This window comes from Antedon mediterranea, chromosome 5, assembly GCF_964355755.1.
Source record: "Antedon mediterranea chromosome 5, ecAntMedi1.1, whole genome shotgun sequence".
Classification (NCBI taxonomy): domain Eukaryota; kingdom Metazoa; phylum Echinodermata; class Crinoidea; order Comatulida; family Antedonidae; genus Antedon; species Antedon mediterranea.
Window position 1 is genome coordinate 4,990,372 of NC_092674.1, and position 22,677 is coordinate 5,013,048.

General features: G+C 36.6%; 1 protein-coding gene across 4 annotated transcripts; it reads left to right on the plus strand.

Moving 5' to 3' along the window:
• The first annotated feature begins 947 nt into the window (after window positions 1-947).
• On the plus strand, window positions 948-22,076 carry LOC140048730 (uncharacterized). Of its 4 annotated transcripts, none has more exons than XR_011845133.1 (4): window positions 948-1,054; window positions 11,108-11,176; window positions 19,293-20,499; window positions 20,948-22,076. XR_011845133.1 is itself a non-coding variant. In XM_072093505.1 (3 exons), the coding sequence occupies exon 3, from the start codon at window positions 19,295-19,297 to the stop codon at window positions 19,952-19,954; it is 660 nt and encodes a 219-aa protein (XP_071949606.1). In that variant the 5' UTR covers window positions 948-1,054; window positions 11,252-11,496; window positions 19,293-19,294; the 3' UTR covers window positions 19,955-20,888. The 4 variants fall into 4 exon arrangements, 1 of the variants encoding a protein (XP_071949606.1); XR_011845131.1 differs by lacking the exon at window positions 11,108-11,176 and adding an exon at window positions 11,252-11,496; XR_011845132.1 differs by lacking the exon at window positions 11,108-11,176.
• Window positions 22,077-22,677: the final 601 nt, after the last annotated feature.

Here is a 22,677-nt window from a genome sequence, read left to right on the forward strand (position 1 = left end):
AGGTCAAAGGTCAAATGGTCAGAAATAGTATTTCCGGTCGTTTTAGGGCAAAATGTTCCATTATAGTGAATAGAATTATGTACCTTACGAACATTTTAAGACTAAAACCAGGTCTCTACGATTAGTGGTTGCCGAGATATAAGTACTTGATAGCATAGGCGGCCATTTTGAAAAAGCGCCCCCAGCGAATGAAACACGCCTTTAGAATTTGGACAACAAGTTGGAAGTTGTTTCTTGTGATGTCCTTGATCACTTAAAAGTGAAAAATCAAACTTGGCTAAATATATGAAGTAAAGTTAATATAGTGACAAATGCTGCCTGACTATTAAGTAAGAAATGTCAAATGTTTTCAATCAATGCTCTTCTTAAGGAATGCTGCTGAAAGTCCACAAGAAGTAACTATGTTTCAATTATGTAGTTAATCAATGTACTGTATAAAATGAAAATATATATTGTAATTATGTAAATATTCAAAGAAAGTGTATAAATAAAACATGCAAAACTTGAATCCTGTTGTTTCCTTATAAACATGACCACGAAAGTAGTGTTCTTTTAGTGTTCAGCGGTCTTGCTTTGTCAGGTTAAATACTAATAAATGAATTTAAAAATAACAATTTTTTGTCCATTAGTTTTGGAAGCCCTCAAGGAGAGAAACTTGTATAGAGGCAGTAAAGATAACCCAATGGTGGTCCCAGTATGCAGGTAAGGTAGTTGGCCTGGAAAATACTACAGTACTGTTGTTATGATTTTATAATATACAAATAATAAATGTTTATGGGTTCAAGAAAGAAAAAAATGTTTTCAAAAACATTAGGATTACAAAGCAGTGATTGTGATTGTTTAATATAGTTATAATACTCTTGTAAGCCTAAGAATTTACAATTTTTTTAGGACTATGCACACCCTTATCAAGCAACTAAACGATACTGTTCATTATGCTGGCCGCAGTTGCCTTCCATACAATATTTGTGGCGTTTCATATTGTAACTTTTCGCGGCACTGTTTTGCCTGTAGTTAGATAAATCAGTCATAAACTTCAGTCGTACCTTTGTAGGTAAGAAATATTAGTTTAAAATGGATAAATCACTATAATTGTTGAATCAGCTTGTTTTAGATATATTTAGGATACTATGGATATTAATGTTATTGCATTTTGAGAATCTATATAATAGTTTTGATTGTGTATAGTTCGAAGGGTGAACTAGTTATCACACACACAGTATGCCCACATGTGCGCGAGATGCTGTATAGCCTACTAGGTCTGAGCCTACTAGGTCCAATTGCATGTTGCTTGCTGCAGACTGTCCGCCATGCGGTATGTCTACTAGAGGGAGTTTGTGTCCGCCAACCGGTACCTTGTCAAATTGCCCGACGATTCCATTTTACAGTGGGTAATTACTGTAACCAGTACAATAGCCCGGCGATTCCATTTTACAGTGGGTAATTATTGTATCTACAGTGTGGTAGACCGTCAATTATTCGTATTGTTATCACTTATACTGGTATTTGATATACTGTGTGTAGTTTCTTGTTCTTTTTAATTAATAAATGACCTTTTACAATTGTCTATTGTGATATTGACGAATTAGAAAATATTGGCAACAGAGGGCGCTATTTTTACATTTATAACGGAGCCATTGAAAGTTAAAATATCTCTGGTAGTGGTACAGTTACACTGTTCTACAATTTTAGTATCCCGCAACAGAGTAAACCCCCTATTGAATTACAACAATAATACGTTGCATGCTCCTACGAATTTTACGCATGTTTTGTGGATACAGAATATTTTAGCTTAGTTAAAATTTTAGTACTTTTAAATTTAAGTACTCTCACATGCATTGATGAATGGCATACTCATACACTCATACTCATATATAACTCATTATAAGCCTATGATTATTCATTACTATTATTAAATATTGTTATTATTATTATCTTGCACCCTATAGCGCTCTCCAAATTTTATCTATAATATAATTACAGTAGAACCTTCATTTTACGTACCCTGATTTTACGTTCCCTGGATTTTACGTACGCCTAAAATAACCCATGACGTCATCATTTTCTTACATTGAGGGCGCAATTTAACAACAACAAAGCATAATAAAAATGGCTGTGTGAGGAATTCTGCTGTGTGAAACAAGCTACACATGTGCATTCCCCTACAGCAGCGACTGTTTTTATTGATGGAAAATACAAGAACATTGATATTTTAATTTACACTTTATTTAAATATCGCACAGCCTGTATATACTGTACTTTCATAGTTAGGCCTCACATCTTGCTAGGCCTGCTAGCTAGTGACCACCTGCATGCTGTACAGTAAAGTAGGCAAACACGGTAGCCTTTATACAGTAGCTACAATCTGTACGTATTTGGGGTCAATTTAAGGTCAACCTTGATTTTACGAATCCTGTGTTTTACGTACGCCTTTTGGTCCCGTACCGTACGTAAAATGAAGGTTCCACTGTATAATTATTTGTTTAATTTTAAGTTGTTTTAGGCCCATGTGACATTATGTTTAATTGTTTATTATTATTTTTACAAAGGAAAACGGACGTACACCAATTAAAGAGGCCCAAAAACATTAAATGCATCACATAGGCCTACACATGTGTATAAAGAAATAATAATTGGCGATACACAGCTATTTAGAGACCCATCCGTAACACCAACACCCTTGTAATATAATAATATTTTTTCGGGCTAGAATAGGTGTACCCCATGAAATCAACGGGTATTTTACAGAATATTCAAATCACCACCTGAACCGTATAATTGGTATACCTTTTACTGTAGGCCTAGTAACCCTACCACATTGTAGTTCTTGTATAACAAAATGATTATATTTACTTGTTTATTACAATGATAATATTAATAATATTTCTAATTCGTCAGATAACAGACGGTGTACTGGATGGACCACAAAAACTGCACACTGTCTTTAATCAATAATTCATTATAATTTAGTTTTGTTGATGGTTAGGGAATCAAATGTAGGCCTACTGTATTTCATTTCTTTTGTTGCTATGGAAAGTTTGTCTGAAATAAAAGTTGAAATTGAATTATTATTGTATTATTTATTTTTTCGAACGTCTGATTCACTCTCAGTTAATACTATAATAAAGGAATAGATATATTTCGGACTGTCTGATGTACCCCCGTGACAGATTGCAACCCCTAACTTAACTAACGTCGGTATATACCATCGGACTGTCTCTGAATATAGGTAGGCCTACCCACCCCCGCGACAGATTGCTCCCCCAAACATAACAGTTTACCATCTATTATAGGGGGTGCAATATATTACGGATTGTCTTTAATATTTGGTACCCCCGTGACAGATTGCACTTTTTTTTGTGTGTTAGAAAAATACGATTTAAAATGTTAATTATTTTAACACTAAACCACAATAGTTCAATTGGTCAGATAAGATGGACACATACCGCATTGTACCTATAGTATACCACCAGGATCTCGAAAACTAAACACTGTCTTCAATCAAATAATGTATATAATAAATATTAAAGATGTATTGTCCCCCAATAACATTAAATTACAAATTAATTAAATCAGACTTTGAATAGGTTATTTTTTAGTTTTAATCATGTTAATCCCTCTAAAAAATATTTTTTCAGGGGGACAATACATCTTTAATTCTTTGTCCTCTCCTTTTGTCATGTTTTTGCAAATGGATACAAAATCCAATGCTGGGAGTCTAAAAATAATATTGTATCCCCGTATTATACCCTTCCAGTATCTATACACCAAGGGATAAAATATATCACGGTCGACTGTATATAAAAGGTACCCCCGTACAGATTGAACACCCTATAACAGTTTAATAACTATCTATTATAGGGGGTGCAATTTTTACGGTCGACTGTCTAGAATATTAGGTACCCCCGTGACAGATTGTACCCCTATAATATAATAGTTAATAACTATCTAATATGCAGTTTGTCCACCAGTGGGAGTTTTTGACTTTTTTAACTAAATTAATAATTTGTCTAGGTGTGATCGTGTAATTGAGCTTAGATGGGGAGGGGGGGGGGAGTTAATGTTTGGTCGATAATATGTTAAACGGAGGAGGTGGGAGGGGGTATGGTTTGAATGGATATGCCTACATCATGTGTAACTGTAACAGTGTCCGCCAGAGAGAACTTTTAAGGGCATCTTTACATTAATTTATATTTACATTTATATGGATCAATTACAAATTATAACAGGCAACAGGTACGTTATACAATAAACATCAAATAAGCCGTTGATTTCATCGCCCAAAAACGTGCCAATATTTGTTATAACGTAAAATATAGCCCAACTATCCACTAAAGAGAGAGTTTGAATTATTGAATTACAATATTCTGTGACCGAAAAAAATATGATATACATTTAATTTTTTAATGTGATAGGCCTATTTCCAGACGGTGACAAATTATGAGTCTTGACTATACATCGTACCGTTTTTGAATGTCCGATTAAAAATAGCAGAGAAATGCAGTTTGTTTTAATAGGCCTAAAGATAGGCCTAATATGCAGTTTGTCCACCAGAGAGAGTTTTTGGACGGGCCTAAGTTCTTTTTATTTGAGCTTGGATGGGGAGGGGGAGTTAGTTCATGTTTGGTCGATATGTTGAACGGAGGGTGCGGGGGGCGAGGGTATGGTGTGAAGGGAAGCCTACACCTTGTGTAACTGAATTGTCCGCCAGAGAGAGTTAAAGGGCATCTTTACATAAATTTGTATTTAGTACATTTATATGTATCAATTACAAATTATAGCAATAGGTACGTTCTATATAAACATCAGATAAGCCGTTGATTCCATCTCCCAAAAACGTGCCAATATTTGATACGTAAAAGATAGCCCAACTGTCCACTAGAGAGAGAGTTTATTGAATTACAATATTCTGTCTGTCATCGAAAAATATATGATATACATTTAATTTTTTTAATGTAATATTTCCAGACGGTGACAAATATGTCTTGACTATAATATACATCATACCGTTTTTGAATGTCCGTTTAAAAATAGCAGAGAAATGCAGTTTGTTTTAATATAGATATAGGCCTAATATGCAGTTTGTCCACCAGAGGGAGCTTTTGGACCTAAGTTCTTTTTTAACTAAATAATTTGTCTAGGTGTGATCGTGTATTTGAGCTTGGATGGGTAGGGGGGTGGGGGAGTTCATGTTTGGTCGATAACATGTTGAACGGAGGGGGTGGAAGGGGTTATGGTGTGTAGGGATAGGCCTACACCGTGTGTAACTGAAGTGTCCACCAGAGAGAGTTTAAGGGCATCTTTACATAAATTTGTATTTAGTACATTTATATGGATCAATTACAAATAGCAACAGGTACGTTGTATATAAACATCAGATAAGCAGTTGATGTCATCGCGCCCAACCGTTTACGTTTATTTATCAATTTAACGTTGAAATCCAGTCGATTTTGGTTAAAATGATATGTTTTCAATGTTGAAAAAAGATTAAACAATGTTTTCATCATTGAATAAAGGTTGTGAATTATGCTTCTATGTTTCAACCCCTTTACAACATTACGTTTCTTTAGCAATCTCATTTCAACGTTAATTTAACGTTAAAATTGAGTTGGCATTTTTGGTTAAAATGACAACATGTTTTCATCATTGAATAAAGGTTGAAATTTTGTTTTCATGTTTTAACTCCATTACAGTATTACGTTTCTATATCAATCTCATTTCAACGATAATTTAAAGCCCCATTCCCTACGTTTTTTAGATCTAATTTAAGATCACAAACTATATTTAATGTAAAAATAATACTATATATGGTCCTATTGCGATAACTTTTTTCGTCTTTAAACGGTTAAAATGTTAAAAATAAGTCGATTCTAATAATTATAGCGGCCCGCTATAAATCCCAAAATGCATTGCGCGCGGATTGATATTTTTGTTTTTCACCTGTAATTCGCCCACTTTTCGATCGATCATGAGGCCAAAACAAATGAAAGACTCCTAACTTTTCAGCGAAAATACCGGGTTTTCCCCAATTTGTATCAACGGAGTCTGGCAAAAATAGAAAGACAATTAATGCAGCAACTATACAACGTCAGGCTAGGTATATAGCTCGTGTACGATGTTCGTACGTTACCGATGTTTACCAGCTAGGCCTACAAAACTAAGCCTAGCTAGGCTAGGCCTAAGACCGTCCACGAGAGGTCGATCGCCGCGAGCTACTTAGGTAGTGCATTGTTTCTCACTTTTTATCATAATTTACCATAAAACGTACATTTAAGACAAGAAATGACATGGTTTAATGTTTTTAAAGTGATATATATGTATTATTTTCCAAAAAACGTCCAAAATTGCAGGGAAGGGGTCTTTAACGTTTAATATAATTGAGCTGGCTTTTGGTTAAAATGGCAACATGATTTGAATTGAACATTGTGTTAATATAATGTTAACGTTAATTCAACGTTAACATCCAGTTGACATTTTTTGGTTAAAATGACAACATGTTTTCAACATTGAATAAAGGTTGAAATTACATTGTGTTAACGCCATTATTACGTTTTTCAATCTTATTTCAACGTTAAGTTAAAGGTGTATTGTCCCTTTGACTAATTCAACAACAAAAATTTATTTAAAAAAATTAATATTTCGAAAAAAAGTTGGTCATTTTGAAGTATCATAATAGTTATTAACTTTCACCAAAAATTAGTCGAAAAAAGTTGATTTAAAATTAAAACAAAACAGTAGACACATGTATGAATATTTTCATAGCCCAATTTATCAATTTTTACTAACTTAACCTTATTTTTGCATGCAGATGCCATTTGTCCATTCGTCTACAAGCCTTTCGTTTTACTATTACAAATGTCTTAATTAAATGCACTGTGTTGAAGGGTGCAGTATGTTTGAATTTACAATTTGTCTGTAATATTTCTGCTACAGTATTCTGTAGTATTCTGAAAGATATGCTACTTAAATTAGGGTGTATTTAAAACAATAATCATAATGAAGGTTACATTGATTAATCATTAAATTATTACCCGAACCTTACTTTCTTAAAAAAAATACAAATAATAAGTCAATCTATCAATATTTATGATAGTTTTAATACGCTTGCTCCATATGGAATTTATAAATTATATCTTAGGTTTAGGAAGTCTTTTTGGTTATCCGCACTTGGCGGATAACCTCTTGTTATTGTCAGGATCTTTTTTTTTTTTTTTTTTTTTTTTTTTTTTTTTTCTTTCTTATTAGTTATCCGCTTAGTAGCGGATAACTCCTTGTAATCGTCCTGTTTCAATTTTATATTATTCTTCTGTCTTTCTCCCTCACTTTTTGTGCAGAGCGTATCTCTAAAATGGGTAAACATAACATTTCATAACTTTGTCAACATATGGGCATTTACGTGAAGTTGTGCACCTCCTATTTTTGAATGACGTCAGAGTTGCGCAACGTGACTTACGCGCGATTTTATGATTTTTTATGATTGCTCATAGACTAAAAACCAAGCATAATTTAGTTTTGACACTTTGTGAAAATTTAAGTCATATCAAGTGAAAACTTTTTATTGATTAAAAATGGCATGTTTTACAAGAAGTTACGCGCGCACGCGCATTTAAAGTTTCAAAATGCGTAAAATTAATTTTTAATCAACTTTTTACATGACTCATGACATTTCGCGCATGTCAAAAATTCCCACGTGCACGCATTTTTTACGCGCGCGGTGGCCACGTACCGTGAAAAACATCTTTTTTTCTCATGAATTATGTTTTTCCAGCCTTCTAGAGTAATTTTACCATTTTAAAACCATTTGTGACTTTAAATTACGTCATACGAGCACGTCGAATTGGAAAATTTACGCGCGTTTTTGATCAAAAAGCTAAAAAAATCGTCAAAATTATGCCTTTTTTTAAAGAGTCGTAGTTTCTAAACTAAACGGTGAAAGTTATTTTTATTACATATTCTGGAAGTTGATGAGTTGTAGATATCAAATCATACATTAATATGGCTAACAGGACATTTTGACGTCATCGTATGGCCACACGAATATAAAAAATAGGATTTTTGTCTCTTTCGTTATTGCTCATCACATTCAATGGAGCGCATCACGCTTATCCGTATTCCATTTTCTCCGAGATTTTAATATTGTCTAGGTCAATCAACTACCTTTCGCATGAGTTAAAAATATTTTAATATTTGTAACGTCATCATGCCTAAAAATGTTAATTACTTGGGTCATTAATTTCATCTTTACAGTAAATTTTAATCTGTTATCGCTCGTAAGAACAAAATGGGATAATCACGATTAAAATGTTTTCTGGAAGCTATTGGATTGTAGATACGAAATCATGTAAACATTTTGCCAATCGGATGTTGTGACGTCATCATATGGCCAGTTAAATAAAAAAAGTCGTATTTTCATCTTTTGCGTCATAGTTCATTACATTTAAAAGAACGCGCATCAATATTTCACGTGTTCAAATTTCTTCCACACGTTAATATGTTGTTGCTGAGATAATTTCCTTCCGAAATTGCTAAATTCGCGTTTCATTTTGAAACCGTCAATATGTTAAAAATTTGAATAAATAGCGGGTCCCGTAATTTCACCTATTCTACACTGTATGTGATATGTATACAGATTATACTGTGTATACTATATGACACAAAATAACAGAATTCAGCAATAAAAACATATCATATTCTTCAGTTCAGGTCACAATGCCATAATCTTTTTCCGTGTGCAATATTCCAACGTATGACGTGCACGTGGTGTTTGTCGTGCGGATAACTAACTCGTCAAAGTGACGAGTTTCATGTCTAGTTCTTCTTTCTTTCCCAGAATTTTGTTGCGCGTATATCTCTAAATCTTCTCAACATAACATTTTGTAACTTTATCAGAAGATTGATCTCTATCTGAATATGTCGTAATAAGGTTTTCGGTACCGTTTGAGTTGCGCAGCGTAAGTTACGCGCGATTTTATGAATTTCGCGTATTTAATTTAGATCGAAAACTATTAAACCATTTAAATTGAAACTTGGCAAAACTTTAATTTATATCATGCGCTAACTTTCTATGGAGAGAAAATGGCATGTTTCACAGAAAGTTACGCGCGCACGCGCGTTTAAAATTTCAAAATGGGAAAAATCAATTTCTAATCAACTTTCTACGCGTTTCATGTCATTTTGAGCATTTCAAAAATTCCCACGCGTGCGCAATTTTTTTACGCGCACGTGCGCACGTAGCGCAAAAACATCATTTTTTTGCTTGATTTTTGTTTTTCCTGTCTTTTTTAGAAAATTTACCAACTTTCAAACAATTTTTACTTAAAATCACGTCATACGAGCACGTAGAATTAAACAATTTACGCGCATTTTTGATGAAAAAGTTCAAAAATTTGTCAAAATTATGCCTTTTTTTAAACAATCATAGATTCTAAACTACGTGGTGAACTTTTTTATAATTACACATTCTGTTAGTAGATTAGTTGCAGATATCAAATCATGCATCAATATGGCTAACCGGACATTGTGACGTCATCGTATGACCACTCGAATATAAAATAAATGATTTTTGTCTCTTTCCTCGTAGCTCGTCACATTTAATATAGCGCATCTCCACTTATTTGTATTCCATTTCCCCCCATTTTTTTATGTTGTCTAGCTCTATCAATTATCTTTCGGACGATTCACCATTTTCAAAATTGTGATGAAGTCATCATGTTCAAAAGCGTCAATAACTTTGGTCACTTATTTTCACCTATTCTGCACTGTATGTAGTACGTATACAGTATATAGTGTATACCGTATATACTCAGACGTGACGAAAAATAGAGAGCGCACTGAAATTGTTGTGATGACGTCATCATGTTCAAAAGCGTCAATAACTTTGGTCACTTATTTTCACCTATTCTGCACTTTATGTAGTACGTATACAGTATATAGTGTATACCGTATATACTCAGACGTGACGAAAAATAGAGAGCGCACTGAAATTGTTTCAATGACTTAATCGTTTTTCTGCGCGCAATATTTTAACGTATGACGTGCGCGTGGCCTTTGCGCTGCGGATAACCTAACTCGTCCGTAGTGACGAGTTCAAATCTAGTTATGTTTTACATTGTAATGTTTAATGTCTTTTAGAAACTCAGACCAAAAATCCTTTTTTTTTTTAGATTCCACACATCATTTTTAACAAGGCTTTTTCTTGTGATCTGTTTTTTTAAAACTGTATGTACAGTGAAACAATAAAAATGATATGAAAAATTAATATGATTTTGAAATTATGAAGAATCAGATATACAATAATTCGGTAAATAATGGCCAATGTAGTACACAGTAGTATAACAATAATGATATAATAATATGCTGCGCATGAGGCCCAGCCTAGCTATGCTAGTTAATAATAATAGTATTATATGCAAAAGATAATACGGACATGCATTAATTTGTTTGTTTTAAGGTTGTTATAGTTTTGATGTTATTTTTTAATGTATTCATCATGTGGAGATCTAAGATGGGATAAACCGCCTGCAAGAAACAGGTTAGATTCACAATTCACAGAATATTCTACTGATAAAAATATTGTAGGCTGGCCTATATAAAAACCGAACAGAAAAGATTCGATATAGGCTACAAAACACCTCGGAAACTGCCATTTGGATATGTTGACGCAACTCTAGGAAAAGTGACGCTTTAGTAACGCAATTTACTTACAGAAACAAAGTACATATATTTTTCCCTCTAAAAAAATGGTATCGTCAGGAATATGTTCCTCCTGGCAGACATACCGCCTTGCAGACATTACAGAAACAAAGTACAGATATATTCCCTCTAAAAAAAATGGTATCGTCGAGAATATGTTCCCCTGGCGGACATACCGCCTGGCAGACATACCGCATGGCAGACAGTCTGCAGCAGGATCTCTATCACTAGGTCTGCGCGATGGTTTCTTCTTAGTTGCTATGGCAACAGGGATAGTGTTGAAAAGGCGACTGGTTGTACCTTTTTGATGGTTATGTTTAGGGTGATCCCTTAATGCTTACATTTGTTGTATTTTGTACCTTTTAATAGTTTTATAGATTTCGTAGATTGTCAGTTATAGTTTTTTCCTTCATAGGTATTAAAGTTTAACAGTAGAAATTCACAGATGTTTTTCATTGTGCTGCATCCATAGGCTCACAGCTTTGTAAGTTATGTCATACTATAAAAGATACTGTATGTAGCAACAAACTATGTAACAATTTAATTAACAATAATATAGCATATGTTGTGAACGGCGCCCGCTGGGTAAACAGACCACCCCTCCGACCGAACGAGGGCGTCGCCCCGATAGCTTGATCTGCATACAGGGGGTATGCGAATGTTAACGTGGGACCTCGACGCCGCCCGAACCGGTCTATTCGAAGCAGGAACCAAGGAGAAACGGACGCAACCGGAATTGACCAATATATTTGGATTTACTGCTTTCGGATACTTGTGTGATTTAGGACAAGCGGGACTGTTAAGGTAAGCCTAGTAGCTTTCATTATCAGGCCATTCCAGCACCGACCTAAAATCACAACATTGGCGCTGCGAGCAAAAGCTCGGAATTTTTTTTTTTTTTTTTTGGTGGGGAGGCGGGTGCCTTGATTGCCAGCTGGCATTCTTAACGTGATCGGGTTGATTGCAAGGTATTTCGTCCTCTGCTGAAACTATTAACTTATTGTGCTTACGGTGCATTTGTTAGTTTATTGAAGTCGATATCTTTATTGAAGATTACAACATACCGGTAAAGTTAATCACGCAGTATTGTGGCATTTGGATACTTGCTGATTAGCGTATCGACGGGGTAGTCGATGCGTACCGGTAGTTGTATTTATTTTGCTATAGTTGAAGGATTAGTGGGCAGTTTACTAGGCCGTATCACCTGGTGGGATACTAGGCGTGGCCGTTGAACTGAGTGGCACCACTAATTTTAACTTTGATTGTTTTTTATTGATAACATCTTTTTCGTCCATCAGTCAGGTTTTTCATCTTGAGAAATTATACTGGCTGTGTGCAATATATTGTGTTAACTTCACAGTGGCATTACCGCTTTCCTTTCTTTGCATCGGGGGAAGGTTTAGTGGTAAGTGTTGTTAAACTGTATCGACGTCTCTTTTTAATAATCTAGTTGCTTGTTATTGCAGGTTTGCTGGTGCAATATTTTAACTGTATTTGTATCGCCAGCTGCCATTTTGCAATATTTGTGTGTGTGTTATTGCACTGACGATATTTTATTATACTGGTGTGCTTGTATTTATTACTACGTCTATCAGTATTTTAATCCATATTGTATTCTATGCTAAATAACATCTGTTATCTCACACTGCAGCTAGTTTTACCACACTGAAGATCGTAAAGTGTTACTACAACTTTTATTCCGGGCCAGTCTGTTTTCTTCTGGAAAGCTTGATAGTCCAGGAGTATTAGACTTTGAGGTAGAAATAAATATGCTAAAGCTGAATTTTTCAGGATAGGTCCCTAATGTTGTCTGAAACAACATACTAAAAGTCCCCGGGTTTCCCCGTTGTGCTTCAACCCGATTGGGCCATTTTTCAAAATGGCGGCCATCTTAAAATTATTTACTATATGCTGACAACCAGTAGATGTAAGTAAACAATCTTGGTGTCAAAATACTCAGAAGACCCATATTTATATTCACTGTAATGAGAAAGTTTAACAAAAAATGGTCAGAAATGCCTGTTTTGACCTTTGACCCTAAATTTGGATTATCTCAATATCTCATCAACGACTGGCCGTAGAGACTTCAAAGTTGTCCCAAATTATTCAGAATGCCCAACTTTCTATTCACTTTAATGAAAGAAAAATACCAAATTCCTTTAGAAACCTTCTATTTTGACCTTTGAACTATTGACCTAGACATATTTTAATTGTATAGACATCTTGGTGATCAATAGGAGTACACAAGCGAAATTGGTGTCAAAATACTCAGAAGACCCATATTTATATTCATTATAATGGAAAAGTTTTTAAAAAAATGACCGGAAATGCATGTTTTGAACTTTGACCCTAAATTTGGATTATCTCAATATCTCATCAACGACTGGCCGTAGAGACTTCAAAGTTGTCCCAAATTATTCGGAATGCCCAACTTTCTATTCACTTTAATGAAAGAAAAATACCAAATTCCTTTAGAAACCTTCTATTTTGACCTTTGAACCTTTGATCTAGTCATATTTTATACCAAAATTGTATAGAAATCTTGGTGATCGATAGGAATACATAAGGGAATTTGGTGTCAAAATACTCCAAAACACCCATGTTTCTGAAATAATGTACTAAATGCGATTGAAAGTGTTTTGACCTTTGACCTTAATCATTACATTTTAATGAGAATTAGTCTCATTTCGTGCCTAGCTTACCTGTATAAACCGATAATAGCCCGTGCTCTCCAGAGGGAGGGCTTAGATGCAAAAAGTTAAATTTAAGTTGACATAAAGATAGACAGAATCTAACAATTCATCAGTATGGCCATTGCCATGAGAGGTAAAATTCATTCCAAATTGCTCAGATGCTAAACAGACAAACCAAGCCCCAATTTTAAACTATATATATATGATACATTTTACTGTCTGTTTGGGCTTTAGCCTGTTTTCACTTCTTTTATTCATTAGTAACCAAACAAATGTTGAAATATCAAGGTTAGAAATTAGTCCTCCAAAAAATGCCACGCATTCTCTATATGGCTAATGTCCATGTTTAAACTTTGGAGCTACACCAATTCTGAAATGTTTCCTCTTCGGCAGTGTCATTTAATATAGCAGAGACCACTACTGGTTGATTTGACACACACTTATTGGTAAAATTGTTGGTTTTTTTTCAATTGAGCTGCACTATTACATTTCTTTGTGTATATAGGTCTGGAGTACATAATTCATCTTATAACATTTTTTAAATTGTCTAAAACTGCACACTGTACATAGTCACCCACCCAACCATTTATCAAGGTCTCAGTCTAAGTCTCATTTAGGCTCTAGTCATACAGTACCTCCGATTCTTATCTGATATGATGCAATTTAATTTTAAAAGAATTATTGCATTTATCTTTAAGATGTGAACATTTTTCTCTGTTTTTTTTTTCTAATCAAAATTCTCTAAAAATCGAAAATACTTCAGGACTATATGATGGTTAATAAAATAAGGGCATGGAAATCTGTTGAAGACCATAACAACTTTACAGTGACAATTTCTTTATAATCCATCTTGATAGATTTGAAAGAGTTTCATATTGTATTTTATTATTTAGGTGATTTGTCAAATGACACATTGTGACCCTTTGATACCTGAAATTATGGCCTCATATCTATATTGATGAATATTATTATTCGTCCATCGGACATTTTTTCTAGGCTGTTTCAGATAAATTTGACATCTCATGGCATGATGAATGGTATGATATGTCCATCATGCTATTTGGGACTTGAATTATTAAATTATAATGTAGTGATTAAAGTCAAAGGTAAAAAAACATGGGTGTTTTGGAATATTTTGACAACAAATTCGCTTATGTATTCCTATCGATCACCAAGATTTCTATATAATTATGATATAAAATATTGTATTGGCCAGATCAATAGTTCAAATGGCAAAATGGGTGGTTTCTAAAGGCTTTTAGTATTTTTCTTTAACTACAGTGAATAGATAGTTGGGCACACTGCTTAATTTAGGACAATTTTGAAGTCTCTACGGCCAGCAGTTGATGCGGTATTGAGATAACCCTAATTTAGGGTCAAAGTTATAAATTTTGAAACCAATTTCGTATCCTATCGATCACCAAGATGTCTATCAAAATAAATATGCCTATGTCAATAGTTCAAAGGTCAAAATAGAAGGTTTCTAAAGGTTTTTGGTATTTTTCTTTCATTAAAGTATTTAAATAGAAAGTTGGGCATTCCGAATAATTTGGGACAACTTTGAAGTCTCTACGGCCAGTCGTTGATGAGATATTGAGATAATCCAAATTTAGGGTCAAAGTTCAAAACATGCATTTCCGGTCATTTTTTAAAAACCTTTTCCTTTATAATGAATATAAATATGGGTCTTCTGAGTATTTTGACACCAATTTCGCTTATGTACTCCTATCGATCACCAAGATGTCTATAAAATTAAAATATGCTTAGGTCAATAGTTCAAAGGTCAGAATAGAAGGTTTCTAAAGGAATTTAGTATTTTTCTTTCATTAGAGTGAATAGAAAGTTGGGCATTCTGAATAATTTGGGACAATTTTGAACTCTCAACGGCCAGTCGTTGATGAGATATTGAGATAATCCAAATTTATGGTCAAAGGTCAAAACAGGCATTTCCGGTTATTTTTTTAAAAACTTCTCCATTACAGTGAATATAAATATTGGTCTTCTGAGTATTTTGACACCAAAATTGTTTACTTACACCTACTGGTTGTCAAAATATGGTAAATAATGTTAAGATGGCCGCCATTTTGAAAAAATGGCCCAATCAGGTTGAAGCACAACGGGGAAACCCGGGGACTTTTAGTATGTTGTTCCAGACAACATTGGGGACCTATCCTGAAAAATTCAGCTTTAGCATATTTATTTCTACCTTTGGCCCTTTTTTTGTCTAATACTCCTGGACTATGAAGACTGTTCACGTGATTTGTGACTTCAATTCACACGCTGATTATCACTGCCTTTCTGTGGAGGGGAGTGGTCTGGTGATCAGTGTTCGTTGAGCATTACCAAGATCTGGATTTGAAGTATCGTCATCATTTGAATGCTGTGCAATTGGTGAATGTATCACAAATGTTTTAATAGTTTTATGCCCATTTTAATAGTACAGGCATTGGTATTTTATGGCATTTTACATTCCTAGTTTATACACAGTATTCATCTTAAACCGGATAAGTACTAGTGGCAAAACATACATTTACTGTAGATACATTTTATTGAAAGTCTTTGACCTCTGGCAATACTTTTCTACTTTTAAGTGTATCGTATGTTTTAAAGAATGCCTCATGTTGCAATAAATTTCTGGACAGAGCCGGATCTCGTCCATCTACTAGGAAAGAGGGCTAGGAAAATTACTGATTGGAGGTCCAAATTTGGAAATATCAGACCCTGTGACTTAGAATATTTAACTGGAATCAAGTGCTTGTCATCCAAAACAACTCGCTGGGATTTCACACCGAATCCTCAATTAGTGAGTAGTTGGGTTCAGAACACTAGCACTCCTCAGCTGTTCCATGCAGCACAGGTTCCATTTGGAACTTATTCCGGTGATTTACCTGGTGGTAGTTTCTCATGGAGACACACCAGTACCAACCAACCTAGTTCTGACCACAGAGAAAAGACAGATTCAGGTTCTAGGAATACTCACTATAGGTATGCAACCAAAGCAGAATGTCAACCAATATCTGAGCTGTTAGCTTTAGACTCTAGTCTTAATGTACGGGGTTACCAGTGCACTAAAGGTAGTAAAACCTCAAAAACTAGATCTGTGTCTAAGCTTTTTAGATTACTGACAGAGGATTGTTTCAGTGACTCTTCTAGTAGCTCTAGTCTTATGGACTCCAGCTCTAGTAATGATGAGAGTTGTACAAGTGACGAAGATAGTGATCAGGATAGGGCTTATCGTAAATATTCTACGAGTGTTCAATCTAGAAGACGACACTCGCATGGGCATTCCCAACGATCACAAAAACTATTGAGACAAAAAGACATTCCCAAGTCTCTAACTTTTAATGGCTGGGATGATGACTGGTATCCTTTTAAGAAACGGTTCAGATCTTTCGCAAAGGCGCAGAACCTTACCACCGGGGATAGTAAAAATGCCCTTTTTTGGTGTATGGAGGGACCTGCGGCAAAGTTCTTAACCAATCTTTTAAGGATGGAGCCAACATTAGACTTCAAAGAGATGATGGATGTCCTCAGTGTACGTTTCGGTGACGGTGAGCGGTCTCTAAAACAGGAACGACACGAAACTTTAGAAAAATGGGGACGTAGAGTCATGACGGTAACCGAGAAAGCCTGTAGTGATCTACCTAGATCTAGAGTGCAAAGGCTACAGGTGGAATGGTTCTGCACTGGGTGTCACGACAAGGATGCTGGTGAGTATGTTTCACGGAAACATTGTGCTACTATCACCGAAGCTCTTGAAAAATATAGGAGGTTTGACTGTCGCCGCAAAGGATTGTACAGAGAGCATGGGAGAAAAGTCAGAAATGATTTAATGCCCCGTACTAGGTCTATGACTTATACTCTCTGTAGCTCAACCCATCATCACATATCCTCACACGAAGATGAAGCCGAAAACCATTATCAAGCTTCTGAAATCTGGAGTAGGTCGAAAGCGGAGTCATCAATTGGAGAAGAGGACGTGCCCAATGGGAAATCTCTTACCATGATGAAGGCTGCAGGGCGGCAAGGTAAAAACAGACTTCCTGCCACATCCGATGAACTCCAACTTGTGGCATCTTACTCTTCACCAACATCGGACATGCTTCCTGTAGCAGGCCCGTGTATTACCATGGAACAACTAGAGACCACAAAACAAGGGTGCATTTTACCCACTGGTGAAATGCCTAACCCTGTCACACCAACAAGTGAATTGACAAGAAAGAAGAAAAGTCAAGAATCAGTGTCAAAATCTGCCCGTGCTAATCTGGATTTCCCAGTGGTTGACTCATGGTCGGCTAGCATTTCGGGTCAGGAAAGGACACATACAGCACACACCACAGCTCTTGACTTCACAGTGGTTGAATCATGTTTAGCCACCCTTGTTGAAGACCTAGAAGAGAGGACTTAGCTACCAGTGCCTGATTTCCCAGTGTTTAATCCAGGGGAGAAGCCAGGAAAAACTAAACCTGATGGTACCAGAGAACCACGTAGACGACGGCAACTACCCACCATTCCGGTAGAGTGGCCTGAACCAACATGGAGTCCACAAACTCCAGAACAACACAGACGATGGCCGCAACTACCTACCAATCTGGTAGATAAGCCTGAACTACCTCGACGAAGACGGAAATTACCTACCGTTCCGAAAGGAAGACAAACTATGATATCCGCTCTTCCTGTTGCTGATATCCGATCTGCCAGTATTGGAGTCTGTAACACTCCAGTGACTTCGGTCACAACTGGATCTGATCGGACTAGTTGTAAACAGGCTGCGAAAGATGTGGGGTCGACTACAGTGGAGGTTACTACCGTATCGACAGACCAACCCCAGGTTAGAATGGTAACTGAAGTACCCTCTGAACACAAGGTAAGCATGCTTTGTCTTTCAGGTACAGAGTTTACGGTGACATCTTCCTTTCCTATCAGAGAGCAAGGCCGTAGCTCTCAACAGTTACATTCTTGGCTACTCACCCCGACTAGACCTGGGGTTCTACACAGCAGGACTGAGAAAGTAGACCCCAAGCTAGCTGGGACGATTCCGTGGGATCCAGGAGGTGAAACTTAATGGATGCTGTCACTTCTGACTGCGCTTTCTGAGTGTAGTCTACAAGAATCTTGACGGAATCAGACTGGAATTGTGCCCATGATGACGGAGCAGTTGAGTTGATTCGTTTCTACTGGAAACCTCAACCTAACTCACATCAATATCAACCTGCCAAATGGTTGCATTACTTTTGCTCGTGGCAATGTGATGTACATTTGTTGAACTCAGATTGATCTTGGAAGTTGCTGCAGATGGTAGGTATAGTGATGCAGGAGCTGATATCTGTACATCAGTATGCCTCCTGAGCTTCACACTTACTATGATGATGTAGGAGAAGACGTACAGTACCCACATTTCAGGGAGTTTCCCCGGTGTATTCAAGCTAGTGTGAGAAAGGTGGAATGCTTCCCTTTTAGAATGGGGAGGTGTGTTGTGAAAGGGGTCTCCCGCTTGAATACCCTGTCCAGTTTGCTCATTTGCATGTAAATCAGCTGGGACAGGTGCTCGACCGGTTATTAGTTCTTGTTTATTTCAGGTGCAGCTGAGAAATAAGACGGTGGTTTTAAATCATGACAAGCTGAAGCCCTGTCGGGATCGACAGCTTCCTAAATGGCTGGCTGATTTTAATTTACCTTCTCTTTCTTCACCTACAGATCCGGATGCAGGACCGTTGTATTGTCTATGTCGCCAGCCCCGGGCCGGCTCGTTTATGATACAATGTGACTATTGCGAGGTGTGGTACCACGGTGCATGTGTGAATATTGCACCATCTGAGGCCTTGGACATCGACTTATATCGATGTGCGGACTGCAAGTCCTCAGTTAACAATTAAGTACTCACGTTTACCTTCTCTTCTTCCTCAGATATGGATCAGTTACCGTTTGCTGACGGAAGTGATACGGAGATTTCCGAGATGGAAGAGGATGTGCTCCTGGCTAGTCCGGGGGTACAGGAGGAACTGACGGTGGCTGGGGATACGGGAGGGGCTTGCCCGGCGGCGAGCACCCCAGCCAAGGGGAAACCAATCTGCCATCTGATGACCCCGAAAGAAGAAGCAGTGGCTGGGGATACGAGAGGGGCTTGCCCGGTGGCGAGCACCCCAGCTAAGCAGAAACTAAAATGCCATCTGGGATGTGGTCCAGTGAGCAACATACGGGTCCACGTCACGAAGACGCATGCCCCGGCATGTTTCCGACCACTGGAACGGAGTTCTTGGCGGAGGGCACGAGTGCAGTGGCGGGCACTCACCAGTTTGGCAGCGGAGGGCCTTGGTAAAGGCAGAACACCAGAGGACCTGAGATGTCTCCTGAACGCCCAGCACCTTATGGGGGATGGCACTGATGTCCTACCTCCGGATAGGAAAACTCGTAGTGCCATCCTTATGCTGACACGGGTGATTGGGGGAAAGAGGCCCCCGCCTCTCACGATAGCTCCGGTTATCAGTCACCCGTCGGCTCTCATACACTGGCGCTGTCAGGGCTGCAAATTAACTTTTTCACTTGGTAGCACTATAAAATTTTTATGACAGCTCATAATAATTTTTGGTAGCACCACCAATTTTTTTGGTAGCACCTGATCAACTTTGTTCATCGACAACTAACCCTTCTCCCCTACCCCCATCCCACACACAAAAAAAAACCAAAACACACTAAAGCAAACTGCATGTACAACAGTAACACTCAGTTACCATCAGAGGCAACCAACCAATAAAACTTTATTTCTTTATTAAATGATTAAAGAATACAATGTAAGATATGACAGTAGTAATATAATGTTGTGCCAGGGATCATTGATTCAGCGAACTAGTACAATTCCATCAGGCCAGTTTCTGTACATAGGCCTCCTACTTCGCTGGCCATCTGATAACCACTTTTCAGCTATAGTTGTTGGATCAAAAGACTCTAGTGTTGGACCCTCCATTTCTATTCGGATCAAATCTTCTGTAGTGCTTACGTGGAGAGAATTTCTCACATCAGTTTTAATGCGTTTTTGGGCTGAAAACCCCCTCTCGCATTGAGCAGCACTGATCGGCATAACAAGGAGGATTTGCACAAGGTGTAGGATATTCTGGTAAGACAAAACAAGTTATAGAGTAGACTAGTTAAAAAAGTAAGTTCCTCCTTATATTTAAATTTTCAAAAATTAAATTAATTAAAAAACACTTTTAAAATTACTATAGTCACTGTACCTTGTAATCTTCACAGTATGGTTTTTTAGTAAGCATAATCTGCCACAAATCAAGGTATGACTTATCCTGTAAGTTTATTTGGATTAACAGTTTCATGTCACTCCATTCATGTAATGCCTTCAACTTGTTACATCCTTGTCTGTATAAAATAATTATATTGGAAAAATAAAACATAAAATGATTAGAAGAAATGTGGATTAAGATGGAGTTTCTGAAGAAAGTGGACTTTTTTTTGTCTTGCTGCTACTGCTTCTTAAGAGGAAGAACTTTAGAGAACAACAAATTAATTAATTTAATATTCAATAATGTAATGTTCTGTTACCTTTCTAGTATATCTTCAAAATGATGAAGAAGGTATTCTACTTCACCACGACCATATTCAAGTAATTCTCGCTGATTTTTCGGCCAACTGTCATGGTTGAATATGTTAAATGCATAGAGTGCTTTCTGTGGTGTTGCGTCATTGCCTACAACTTCATCATCTGGATCACTAAGAACATTCTTAAACCTGTCTTTCATGTCCCTTACAACAAACTGACAGGCCTGCTTAATCGAAGCAGTTAACCGCACATCAATCTCTGATTCAGTACCTTTCAGTTTAATGCCCTGTATAATTAAGAAACATTGGTAAACATAGAAGTTGGCAGAGAGTTTTAGTTCAAATACATGTCACTGAATTTATAATTAATTTTAATAATATGTAATAAGTACTAATTACCTGAAACAGTACTTCTTCTTTGTCAATTGTTGTATCTATGAACCTTTGAAGATAGCCACCAACCTTTGGGCTGTCCTCAAGAGCTTCAATGCTCAAAATACACCTTAACAACTGTGCCTTTGCCGTTGGTAGTATCAGATCATTGCGCTGAAGTGTCAGGCTAAGCTGCTGGATTTCAGTAAACATGTCTGCCAAGAAGTGACTGAAAGCGGCAAACATAATTGTTTCCATTTCTTTTTTTATCTGAGAAGAAAATATTCATAAATTAAAAATCACAAACACTATGCTTTACAAAGCAACACAAGTCAAACTCAGCACAGTGAGCAATCATGAAAGATGTCATGCTTGCATCAACATTTAATCAACAAATTACAGGTATGGTGCTATTAACCTTTCTTGCTCTCCCTTGAATGTCAGCAGATGTGTGGGTTGCTGCCAGGTGATCCATATGTGCATGGATTGCACCATATTGGCCAGCATCTGTCATTACATCAGGTGATTTAATGAAGGATGTGAGTGATCTTGTAACATGGGCAATCCACCTTGTACCCTTGACATTTCCTGGATTCACCACATTTACTCCAAGTTCTCTGCCAATTTGTTTAAGCTCCCTTTTGGATTTAGGGCTGAAATGGTAGGTCTTCCAAACCAAGTACAGCAAGTCATACACTTTCGTCACCATTGGCTGTTTTTTCAGGCCAGAAAGCAATGCCAACTCAAGTCTGTTAATTTATAAAAAATAAAAGATGATATTATTTATACAGTATTGCATTATAAATAAATGAGTGAAGGCTTGGACATAAAAGCTAATCATTGATTTAACAAATATTGTTTAATATATGAAGATTTAATTCAATACCTGTGAGGCATACAGTGCATTGGTATAATGTGTTCTCCTGCGCTCTCTTTGAGATGTACAATTACTCCACCTCTCTTTCCAAGATTGACACTTGCACCATCTGCTCCAAAGCCTACTACTTTAGACTTCCATCTCTCACCACAGCCTGTGTTGTTGAATATTTTCTCCACTGTAGAAAAAACCCCTGCAAAATTAATAGAACAGGTGTATATTTTAAAAATAAAGTTTGTATATTGCTAAGTAATAGTAATTTATACTTTAAAACAAAAATAAATTTGTTAATAATATCTGTTCCTGGGCTCCTCTGATCTTGTCACTGTGTGTAGAGAGAGGCCTGGGCTAGTAATCACTCAGTTTTTAATTTTAAATCTTATATACAGGCCCACTACTGAGTAGAGTAGCCTACCCTAGGGCCTAGGCAGTTAGTATTAGTAAAAAATGAGAGTAGGCCTAAATTAATATTATTTAATAACAATTAATACT